Source organism: Carettochelys insculpta, chromosome 2 (genome assembly GCF_033958435.1).
Source record: "Carettochelys insculpta isolate YL-2023 chromosome 2, ASM3395843v1, whole genome shotgun sequence".
In the NCBI taxonomy this organism is placed as follows: Eukaryota; Metazoa; Chordata; order Testudines; family Carettochelyidae; genus Carettochelys; species Carettochelys insculpta.
In genome coordinates, this window is record NC_134138.1 from 68,057,226 (window position 1) to 68,070,065 (window position 12,840).

Below are 12,840 nucleotides of genomic sequence, written 5' to 3' on the forward strand. Positions count from 1 at the left end.
TCTCCCTGCCTTCCCTCAGCTAAATGGCTGTCAGCCTGACAGTGGCACTGCTGGAGGAAGGGAGAGAGAAGCAGCTAGGAAACTGACCTGCCCTGTTGGGCTGTTCAGTTTCCCAGGTCCCACAAACTGCGGGGAGCTGGGAACCAAGCAGCAGCATAGCTCCTGGCTCCCCCTCTGCTTGGAGAGCCAGGAAACTGACCAGAGCAACAGCCTTGGTCAGTTTCCTAGATCTAGGACACAAATTCTCAGGTCTTTAACAGAATGGCCAACTCCATTACAGTGTTCACTGACTCGCTTATGTGTATTGAAATTCCTGATGTCTGCTCTGTTTTGTTTTTGCCCAGTCTGTCCAGTGTACATAGTGGCAGGGCATTGTTGGCACATAATGGCAACAGTGCACTGCTGCCATGTACACTGGACAGACTGGGGCAAAACCTTTGCCAAAACAAAAATGGACACAGAGCAGATATCAGGAATCTCAATACACACAAGCCCGTCAGTGAACACTGCAATGAAGTGGGCCATTCTGTCAGAGACCTGAGAATTTGTGTCCTAGAACAAAGAGAATTTTTAAAAACAGATTACATCGAGAAATTTGTGGATTGGAATTCACATTGGTATGAACAAAGATGCCAGTTACGTCACACATTACAAGGACTGCTTCCTTTCCTTTGATGCTCATAATTATCTCAGGCAGGACACTTAACATCCCCCCTCTCTTCACCTCCCTCCCTCCATCCTGTGTACTTGATTTGTCAGTTTTTATTGCAATTTTTTTTTGGTCCTCTGTACTTATGTCAGTCTGTATGAGAAATGAAATTGATCTGATGAATTGGGTCCGTTCCGCAAAAGCTCATCACCAAGTAAATCATTTTGTTAGTTCTTCTGTTTTGTTCTGTATTAGAATCACCCTTTCTATGCATATGGCAGGATCTCTCCCCTGCCATTGTTTCTCTTTCCATGGTAGGATCCCTGTATTCTCCCCCTTTTCCAAATTCAGTTGTGTACTGGTGACGCTGTATGCCCTCGAGTGCATTTCCCTATTCGTGTGTATGCTAGAGACTTCATGTGTCACCTTCCCCAAGTACGAAGGTATTCTGGCACTGGGAGGAGAAGTTAGGGTATCTGTATACCCTTTATATCTCCACTCTTCCTCTTCCCTATGCTAGGGTCTGTGTACACACTCACATTCTCCTTTTTCTCCCCACCATTATTATTTGTTTGAAAGGTAAATTGTTTGGGATATCCGTGTGTTCAATTAGGAGTGGGCAAGATATGACTTTTTGTCTGGCCCGTGGTTGACCCTATGGCTACAGAGCGGGAAGTGCTTTGGGTACTGCTCTCATCCCCATCAAAATTTTTCAGCTTCTATTGGGTGGAAACCAGCCAGTGGGAGCTGAGAGATTTTGCTGGGGGTGGGGATAGCACAGAAAGCCCTCCCCGTAGCTCAGAGCTCCATGGAACAGCCAATGGGCTGTGACTGCTGGCAGACAGGGAAGCTTGCCTGAGAGTGCTGCTAGCCAAGAGCTGCTTAGATAATTGTCTCCCAGACAGTGCCTGCTTCTGGCACTCCCTCCCACCCCTGACCATGCTCCCAATCATATACCTCTCCCCCAAACCAGAATCCTCTCCTGCACCCATACTCCCTCGCAGACTCTGCACCCAATCCCATGCCCCAGGTCACTACTCAAACCCTCTGCACCCTCCTCCTCTCTGCCCCATGTCATAACTCTCACTCTTACATCTCTCCTCCAGGACAGAACCTTTTCCTGCACCCATATCCTATTCTGGACCCCAGTACTTGCCCCAGGTCACAACTGTACCCCAGGCCCCTACCCCAAGCTCCCTTCTGCATGCAACTTCCATCCCAGACGTCAGACAACCTCAGCAGAAAATGTAGCCCCTTGACTGCTCACCAGAATGTTGGAATGACCCCCTGCTCCCATCCAAAATTATTGCCACCTATGTGTTAAACTCCGTTGAGGGTATAGGCAGAAATGAAATGGGTTATTGTTACACCTGAAGGTTTTAATGGCTACTGTCAGCCAGTTGGTAGATCTGTAGACCATTTCAGAGGTGGTTTAAAGCTATAGCTGTGCAAAACTGATCATCAGTATTCACTAGTTCAATTATCAACCCTACTCCCCCCCACCCCCCACATCCCTGGAAAAATCCAACCAAGGTTCTGGACACTGAGACCTAGAACATTGCTGAGATTTTGGAATTGATTAGATGCAGTGTTCAAAAATGCGAACAGAGATGCCATTGGGTTGCATGTAAAATTTTCCAAAGTTCTGCCACTTGTTTCTGTATTCCATGAAAGAGGAGACACATGAGAATAATCAGTACAAGAACTCTTAGATGCAAACTTTTAGGCAACATCTATATTAGTGAGTTTTTTTTTAAAAAAAAAAAAAAAAAAAAAAAAGCTGGAGCTTTTTCAAAAAATCCAGCAGCGTGTCAGCACACACAATGCATTTTTGATATTAAATTGAAAGAATGCAGCAGTTTTTCCAGCGGCTCTCTTCTCCTCACATGAGGAAGAGCGCCTTTTCCTGAAAGATTCTTTTGGGAGAAAACGTATGTAGACACCCCAGGTGCCCTTTTTTGAAAGAGCAGTTCTTATGGCGTCAGGTTTTCTGATTCCTGGGCCGTTCTTTCAAAAGAGTGGGGGCTGTGTGGACACTCTCTATTGAAAGAGCAAATTGATTTTTTTTTTTTCCATCTGCTTTTTTGTGCGTGGGCACAATCTTTCAAAATAAGTTTTTTTGAAAGAGATTTTCTGGAAGAGCTCCTTTCGAAAGATTGTAGTAGATTTAGCCTTAGTGTGTCAGAAAGACTTTTCTTTCTTGATACTGTGCCTACAAAATGAGCGGTGTATTTGCGACTCTCAGAGTAAATTGCCACAACTATTTTCCTCTTATAGAGTACTGGAAAGTCTGAATGTTGCTAGTAGATACAAAGAAATAGTTACCTGAAAGACTTCAACTATCTTAATATTCTAAGGAATCATTTTATGCCTGAAATTGCTGCTATTTTTGTTCCCAGTATGATGTAGCAAATATCTTTAAGGTGTAGCTAGAGCACTGAAATTACATATTTTAATTATCCAACACATTTTTCATTTTTAGAAACTATGAATTGTTAAATAGTTAATTATTTGAAATATCAGAAATAGAAAATAATGATGAACTAACAAAAGCAGCTACTGATGACTATTGTCTTTCTCTCCTTTTAGGCTCTCCGGTACTTGGCAGAATGCCGTGCCAACAGAGAAAAGATGAAAAGTGAACTGGGTATGATGTTGAGCTTACAAACTGTAATACAAAAGTAAGTCTACAGGGGCTGCTAAATCTGAAAACAGACAGGCCATGTTCTTTTGTGTAATCAGTTAATATGAGATAAAACTCTACCACTTGAATTCAAGTAATGCATGCTATACTGTCCTGAAATTCATTTATTTCTTTTTGGGTTTTATGGTTAAAAGCTATTAGTAGTTTTGATTTTTTTTTATTCGGTATAGCAGCTCAGTTAAAAGTTATTACACTACAAAGGTCCAGTTGAAAGGCGGTTGTCTATTGAAGGAGGTTTTATCTAATCATGGTTCAATTCTATACCATATAGATTCTTGTATCACTTTCATCAGTCAGGTATGTAAGTGACTTCCAGTATTTCATTAAGAGACTTGACTAACATGTCACTTGGGGTTATACTTTTTCTCATCATCTTTTCAGAGGGAGACCTGTGTGTGTATTGTCATGGTTTAAGAGGGTTTTTTTGTACCTGCTACTTTACCCTTGAGAAAGCAAGGTTGAAACATACCTTGCAATTGAAGTAGAAGGTGGTGAGATTTGTGATGATCCTTAATTTCTGTGGGAGTTAGCTCATGGTCTTGTATCAAGCTGTGGGATGGCTCTATCTCCTTTACCCTTGTGGGAGCAAGTTCCATTGTATTTCAGCAGCAGAGTTGTTGACCACAATTCATCCTGGAACTTCTGAGAACCTCGTAGATATGCTTGACCCCCTGAAAGTTAATTTTTGCTGGAGAATTTCAAGAGTCTTTATTTAAAAAGAAATCAGAATAATCTTTAAGTTGTACAGTTGTCAGATCTCTCTCTTTTGTGAGCGAGCGGAACGGAGATACTTTAATTCTGAACAAGACTATTGCTGTCTAGTTACTAAATCTCATTGTGGAAACATTTGCTAGCAGTTGTTCACCTATTACAGGAATACATTTGTGCTCAGTGTAGTAAACAAGTGTTCCCTCATATTCCCATATAATATTGCTATTCTCCAGGGAAGATATAAAGCTGTCTTAATTGTTAAGAACCACATTGTTGAGCAGAACACCTTAATGTGATACTTTTGTGTCATTTCAGAGCTGTAAATATTAATATAAATGTTGACGATGACAGCAGTGATAATTCAGAAAGAGCTAGTGAAGTATTTCCAGAAACTCTTGGAGAAGAATATTTAAGCAACTGGTTGCTATCATTTGAGGATATTCTAAATCTAAATTGCACGAACATGAGCATCTCATGAGGTTTGGTAGTGATTAGCTGAAATCGCACAGTTCCATTAATGTAAATCATTTGAAGTACGTGATTAACATTCAACTGGTAAAATAGTCAAAGAAATTATGTAGAGGAAAATGTTTACAGGAAGTGGGTGGGGGGAGAGGAGTAATACAGTGTTTCAAGGTTCACAGTTTAAAATATAATGAAGGATAAAACCAAACCATGATGATTTTGTGAAATATGATTGTGTAAAGTGGTTTATAAAAGTTGTCTAAGGAAGTGAATTCTTAAAGCCAGCAAAAACTATCCACTATTAATTTGTCCTTAAAATGCAAGGGCAGAAAGTATCAAGTTTAGTATCCTGCAGACAGTTGCAGAAAAGTGGAAATGAGTCCCTTGCAGATTCTTTTTTCTGGGTAGCGCTCAGACCAGGAAAGCAAAATACATCTGATTTGGATGTTTGTAGCATTTGGAAATTGTATTATCAAGCAATGTTGTTTGTCTTTGTCTCTTGTAGGAAATTGAGACTGTAATGTGGATAAATGTTGAGGCCAAAGGATTTTTTTTTCTGTTGCTTGGAGAAATGTGGAGAAAGATGTAGATGAAAAATTAGTCACCAAATAACACTAGAGATAGATGTATGAGGAAAGGCCTATAGAGGAAATAGCCTGGTCTCTATCTTCTGCAGCTTTTACTTGGTGATAATGAGACTGTAACTGGGTATGTTTTCAGTGTTTTGTAAGTTCTTTGTAATGTAAGGAGGTTCTGCCATTCTGCTAGCATCTGAAAATTTTAAAAAGTGAAAGAAATGTTCTTGATCCCAGTGGCACAGGTACTTCTTTGTGGATTGAGTCAGAAGGGCCTATGTGCTCTGTGTATATTCCTCTAATCTCAGACCACTTGTTTGAATGCACTGTACTGCGTTCAAATGTGCCTGTTCTTTCCTGCCCCTCAGTAAATCAGTCAGTTTGTCTAGTGAATAGAGGCATGCTAAACCAGAATTTGGTGCCCCAGCTTTTTGTGGCCTGGTAAACAATCTTGAACAGATTTACATTATGTTATAACAAATGAGAACAATAATGGCACTATCCCAACTTTTCTGAAATTTTTGCAAGTAGGACTGAATGAAAGCTTTGATCTCGGCCTCCAACAGGTGCAGGCAATTTCTTCTTTCTGCTAAACAGCCCCCAACCCTCCCCTTTACTTTCTACTCTACCAGATTGCATGGTTGGCCAAGCAAGGAAGCCAGGTTTGTTTTTTGTTTTGTTGGTTACTTAAAAGCATTTCCAAGAACTTCTGCAGGTTCATTCTATAGTTATCAACTATATCCAGACCTTGTTGGATGGGATGTTTGTTCAGAAACCTGTGGTCGATCTGTTACTCTGACCAATAAAATTATATAGTCAGACTTCCAGCTCCCTTCTTTCAGCTGAATGAATATTCAAGTGCATGTGGGGTTTGTTTTGTTTTGTTTTCTGACTGACTGGTTCTCTGACATTTGCATCAGAGGCATCCAGACCATGGAAAAGCATTTCCTCACCATCTTCTCTTCCATGATCACATCATAACTCAGAATTTATATATTTTCTGAAAAGTAATTTTAATGGTTAAACATTTCTGAATTGGTTGGTTATTTATTTGTATTATGGTAGTGCCTAGGAGCCTATTGTGCTAGGTACAAACATGGAACACAAAGATGGTCACTATCCCAAAGAATTGACATACTTAAGTGCCAGTGCCAAACAAGAGAATTTGCTGAACCACAGGCAGTCCATGTTGTCTAGCAGTATTGCCAACATCTCCACTGCTTACTGGACTCTTAGAAGACATTTAGGGGTAAATTATAGCTAAATAACAACACAGAACACTGAGAGACTGGACTGGTGTCTATAAACAAACTTAATGGGACCACAGAAAACTTGGCCACACCCATGATAAGTGGCTAACTAAAATCATGCCAGTCTACAAATGTTGCCGAATCAGAGAGGTTCAAGTTTAATTGGGTAATTTTAAGATAGGGAGATGTTCATTCCTCCTAGGAAACCTCAGAGGGCAAGAGAAATCTTGACTAGGATTGTACAGTCTGTGTTAATATCAGTGGATCACAGAAAATGGGTCAAATATTTGTATGTGTGTGCAGTCATGTGCTTCTGAGAGATACGTGTTGGCATATCATCATTCTCTAGTTATAGATCTGTTTTATGCATCAGTCACAAATCACAGGACCTACAGAATTCTTTCTTCAGATTTTTAAGGTTGTTTTTTTTTATGGTAGGCATATTGGTTGCTAAGGTTATTCCATTGCTGAAACTTGTTTATTTACCTACATTATACTTAAATTATTATAATTAATACTTTGTCAAAATTAAGGAACCAAGAAAATGTTTTAGGTTTACTTTTACTTTGTTTTGCACTGTAGATAATAGCTAGTCACTTGCTAACATAGAAACAGTAGTAAATGTTGCCAGAGTCATTCAGCTCTCAAGTCCTGTGTTAGTAGTACCACAAAATATCAGCTCAATGTACTAGAAAAGCTGAGTTTAAAGACCATGACTTTGGGTTTTTAGGCTCTTTAAGAATTACTTTGGTTTAGAGTGTGTGTTAGATAGCTTTCCAGGATACTTCATAAATAGGTCATGGTGCAGTACTGCTTGTGAGAAATCCAGGTGAAATCTGAATGTTATAGAACACACTGAATAGCCATTTTATTTAAAAACACTTCTATCAACATGTTCCATGTTTTCTACATTTTTAAGCATTTGTAAGATGAGATTTGTATGAAAACAGTATTTTTGCTTCTCAGTAGGTTTTCTGTTCCTGCTGACTTTTCTTCATTGTGACTTGATTCTCCTCTCCATTATGTTTGTGTAGATCAAAAATAACTTGATTTTTAAAGGACTTAAACTAACACAGGCTGTGTCTACACTAGCCAAAAGCTTTGAAATGCCATGCAAATGGCCATTTCGAAGGCTACTAATGAAGCGCTGAAATACATATTCAGCGCCTCATTAGCACGCGGGTGGCCGCAGCACTTCGAAATTGATGCGGCTCATCCAGACGGGGCTCCTTTTTGAACGGACCCTGGCTACTTCGAAGTCCCCTTATTCCTATCTGCTCATAGGAATAAGGGGACTTAGAGGCTACGTCTACACGTGCCCCAAACTTCGAAATGGCCATGCAAATGGCCATTTTGAAGTTTACTAATGAAGCGCTGAAATGCATATTCAGCGCTTCATTAGCATGCGGGCGGCAGCGGCGCTTCGAAATTGACGAGCCTTGCCGCCGCGCGGCGCGTCCAGACGGGGCTCCTTTTGGAAAGGACGCCACCTTCTTCGAAGTCCCCTTATTCCCATGAGCTCACGGGAATAAGGGGACTTCGAAGTAGGCGGGGCCCTTTCGAAAAGGAGCCCCGTCTGGAAGCGCTGCGCGGCGGCAAGGCTCGTCAATTTCGAAGCGCCGCTGCCGCCCGCATGCTAATGAAGCGCTGAATATGCATTTCAGCGCTTCATTAGTAAACTTCGAAATGGCCATTTGCATGGCCATTTCGAAGTTTGGGGCACGTGTAGACACAGCCATAAGTAGCCAGGGCCCTTTTGAAAAGAAGCCCCATCTGGACGAGCTGTACAGCGGCGAGCGGTGTCAATTTCGAAGTGCCGCGGCTGCCCACGTGCTAATGATGCACTGAATATGTATTTCAGCGCTTCATTAGTAAACTCGAAGTTTTTGGCTAGTGTAGACATAGCCATAGTGAGATAAGAGTCCAGCCCTTGTAGCCCTAATCCTTTCTGATATTTTTTTCCTCAGCAACCAATTGTGTTATAATTGGAAATCTGGGACTTTTCAGGTGATGAGTGAACAGCTGGAGCAAATGCTTTTAAATAAAAATCTTATTTCCATTCACCTAATTTATTCTTTGTTGTGGTAGTGTTGTCGTCAGGACCAGGATCCCCTGGTGCAGTTTGTTGTGCAAATACACAGAAGATATTATCCCTGTCTTGGAAAGCTTTACCAGTCTTTAGCACATAGAGAGGGAGAGTGAGCATGTGTGTTTAAAATACTAATAATAATTAAAGGGGGGTGGAATGTGAGGGAGAGCAACTTGTGTCAAAATGAAGTGTCTCAGGATTCTTCAGGAAACATCATTAGCTCTTTAATATTACATACTGAGTCTTTACATACATAAAGTCTTTGGGTTCATGGTGTAGGGAACTTAATGCATGTGCTTGGACTTCATAAAATGTTATTAACGTCTAGAATTAATGATCATTTATAGCCAACAAGAAAATTTACTTATTTTGTGTTAAGAATCATAGTGACTCTTGACTCACAGTCAGGATTAAAGTTCACAATTATTTCATAATCTTTATGAACATCATAATGGCAATCTTTCAATATAAGTAACATACTAAAAAAATACTGATGGGGAATCAATATACCAAATAGTTCTTATTACAGAATGGCAAATTGCTCAGAGTAGAATTCCAATTACTTAGCTAAAAGATCTTTTCAAAATAGTGCTCCGTTTGCCAGGATGTTAGACTTAACACGCTGAACTAAATCCAGTGTGTTAATCAACTCTCCAATTTATTACTTGCTTGAGAAAATTAGGGCAATTAATGTGTTTAATTATACTGGATCCCTTGCAGATATGGTGAAATGCATGCATTTCAGTAATTCCAGACTTCTGATTTGATTTTAATTTTGAGTTGTCTTAATTACCTATATTTTTGAAAATTTAATTACTCTCAAACTGGCAAAGCTTATAGGTATGATATTTTGCTTAAAAATCCCAGTAATTCAGATAAGTATTTGCTTAAATTGATACAGTAAGAGAGGTAGAATCACACTGGTTCTATTTATGCTCCTTGTATGGTTTCTTCCTTTTAATTTTGTGGGAAGGGAGAACACTTGGGTTCAAAATAGTAAGTTGCAGAACTGATTATAACAGGGGTAATGGGAGGGGGGAAATGTTGATTGGAGAAGGTCCTTTTAATTTCATACTAAGAGTACAAATATTTTGTCTACTTGGCTTGTCTCATCTGCTGTATACTTTAAAATGTTAGTTTAAACATTTAACGTTGCATGCCTAAATAGGGGGATCAATAGGATCTCTTTAAAACTACAACAGTGTGTTTCCCTGTTATGTATATAATCAAGAAAAGGAGGGTGGGAGTGACGCAAAACTCTCTCCTGTTGTTTGATAACCTTTGTGAGGGGAGTATGAATGGTACAGTGATTGTGGTCAGATACTAACAAATCACTGCATCTTTTGTATGGAAGCTTTCATATTTGTAAACCCCCATTTTCAGTATTCTTGTGCACATAGAAACTGATAAAGTGCCTGCTCTCTGAAATGCTTGGCTTAGTAAGGTTTGATAATTACAGCATATCATCTTGTGCAAGTATAGTGTAGATGTGCAAATTATGTTCATATTGCCTTGCCTTTCTTGGCTCACTTTGGCTATGCCTACACTAGCAAGTTGCTTCAAAATACTTTTCAAAAAGAGGGCTCTTTTGAAATATTGCGCGGAACATCTACACACAGAACACATTCTTTCAAAAGGAATTTCAAAAGAACATGGCCTGCCTTTTGAATTCTCTCTTCCGTTCTCATTTCAGGAATAGCATCCTCTTTCAAAAACGCTTTAGAAAGAAAGTGTGTAAATGCTCCATGGGCCGCTCTTTTGAAAGAGGGTGTCCTCCATGGTGCTGGCCAGCTGGAGCACGGAGATGCTGTGCCAGCACAAGTGGGGCTCTGTAGTCATTGTGTCTGGCCATGTTTAAAGATGCAAGGACCCAGAAACCTCATGGCAGGAAGCTGAGCATGTGCTGGCGGCAGGGAGAACACAGGCCTCCTCCAGCACACACTCCCAGCAATGTTTGAGCGGCACCAGGCACCCCACCATCTCCATAGCTAAGGGTACCCTTCCGACCCAGTCAAAGGCTCCCAGGAGCCCACCCCGGGGGCCAGAGAAGAGGGTTCCCTCCTGGAGTGAGGCTGAGTTAAAAGATCTCCTGGGACTGTGGCAGGGATGAGGAGGTCTTCCTCCATGCCAGCAGCTGGTGCTGGAACACCGTGGCATTCAGGCACCTGTCAACTGGACTGACCTCCCAGGGCCACATCAACACCCCCCCCCCCACTGTCAACCAGGTGTGCTCCAAAGTGAAGGACCTGAAGGATGCATACAGCCGGGCCCAGGATGTGGCCAGCTGCTTGGGGCCAGCGCCCACTGGCTGCCCTCACTACAAGGAATTACGTTGCCTCCTGGGGCCGAGGGACACAGCCAAGCCAGAGATGGTACTGGACACAGCGGTGCCTGAGGAACAGCTGGGACCCTCAGGCGGGACCCATGACCAGAAGTTAGAGCCCCCATCCAACGAGGAGGAGTCCCTGGTCATAGCAATACCATCTGGATCCTCAAGCCAATACCTTCCACCTGGGCCTCCCCCAAATTCCTCGAGGGACCTTCCGGTAGGTAACTGGTGATTCAGACACCTGGGTTGGTGGAGGCTGGCCACACTCGTCTGGATGCATCCCAGAGGGTTACGTCCCCCAGGCCATGGACTGGGCCACACAAGGCACTCAGCACCCACTCCTGTGGACATTACCACAACCCACACAGCACACAGTCAACCTGTGGAACTCCTTGCCAGAGGAGGCTGTGAAGGCTTGGACGTGAAGGTGAAGACTATAAGAGTTCAAAGAAGAGCTAGGTAAATTCGTGGAGGCTAGGTCCATAAAAGGCTATCAGTCAGGGAGTAGGAATGGTGTCCTTGGCTTCTGTTTGTCAAAGGCTGGAGATGGATGGCAGGAGACAAGTTGCTTAATCATTGTCTTCGGTCCACCCCATCTGGGGCACCTGGCACTGTCCACATTTGGCAGATGGGATGCTGGGCTAGATGGACCTTTGGTTTGACCCAGTAATGGCCATTCTTATGTTTTTATGTTCGTGTGCAGATTTCATTTCTTTCTCAGTGCTACCCAGATTATCCACAACAGAGTTGGATGAAATTACCAGCAATCTCAACTGGCCAGTCACATGGTCAAACTCGCTGACCACAAGAAGTGTGGTTTTTCCCTAATTAACTTTCAGGCTGACTTTTGCCCTTGGACTTTTCATAAGGGAAAATGCCACAACCAGCTTGTCCATTGATTCAGTAACTAGCATTACATGTGGGTAAAGCATTTCCAGGCTGCTGAGGTTACTCGTCTGTGTCTGACCGTAAGCAGAACAACTTCATAATCCCTGAAGCGAATAACTGTTTTGAAGAGTGAATCAAATGCCTTTTGTTTTTGTCCACATTGTAGAGTAGCATCCGTTTTTTCAGTATCTCTCCTGGGACACACAGTCATTATTGTTTGTGTAATATTTTTTGTCAGTGTGCTATGTTTTTGTGTTCAGGGAAGAGCTGAATCACTCAGTTAGGGTAAACTGCAAACTGACTGGAATGGACAAACCCCAAAAGCTGGTGGATAGTCCAATATCTAGATTTACCAAGCCAGCACAAACAGCTTCTTTACTACCTCACTGGTTACTCAGAAGTTCAAACAAAGGAGTTCCTTTAAAGTATCCAGCCTCAGATTTCCATGTAGGTACCCAAGTTAAATATGTTGATTACTGAAAATCTTCTGTCATCACAGAAAAGATTTTTCTAATTCCAAAGAACCATTCTAATTCTAATTTTTCTAATTCCAAAGAACAAGCCACATTTCCAGGCCATTACATAACTTAAATCTTACCCAAAATGCTTACAGCTAACTATTAATGATTAAAATTTATTAAAAATAAGAGTGAGTACAGTAAACCCTAGCTTTATGCGTCTTCACAGTGTGTGAAATTCACTTTAATGTGAGTTTCACATAACTTGAAGATGCGTGGCTCTCAGCCTGCCTAGCTTCCTGCAGCTGTGGGCATCTAGGCCGAGTAAGAACCCCTTCCCACTGCCTTCCAGAGCAGAGCTAAGCACCACTCTGGGAAGGTAGGTGGAAGGCTTTTAGCTCACCTAGCTGCCTGCCCCTGAGGACAGCCAAGTGGGCTAAAACCCCCTTCCCAGAGCAGTGCTGCAGTCAAGTTGACAGTGGTGTTGCTCTGCGAAAGTAGGTAGAAGGGGGTTTTAGCCCCGCCTAGCTGGTCGCTGCTGCAGGCAGCTGGAGGGGCTAAACCCCCCTTGCCCCTGTCCAGGATCAGCCCCCCTCATGTCCCCAGCTCAACCCCAACCCATGTGGGGGCCTTCCAGCCCCCAGTGTGGCACACAGGGCTCGGGCTCCAGCCCCCTGCCCACCACCCCCGCAGACCCTCCTCCAACTTCCTCAGAACCTCCA

The 12,840-nt window shown here is 42.2% G+C and overlaps 1 protein-coding gene across 1 annotated transcript in view; it reads left to right on the forward strand.

Moving 5' to 3' along the window:
• Nucleotides 1–12,840, forward strand: part of ARMC1 (armadillo repeat containing 1) — a 46,219-nt gene that overhangs the window by 6,963 nt on the left and 26,416 nt on the right. Inside the window, exon 4 of the mRNA XM_074987134.1 lies at nt 3,239–3,330. Coding sequence (XP_074843235.1) covers nt 3,239–3,330 — 92 coding nt within the window. The remainder of the gene's footprint in view (nt 1–3,238; nt 3,331–12,840) is intronic.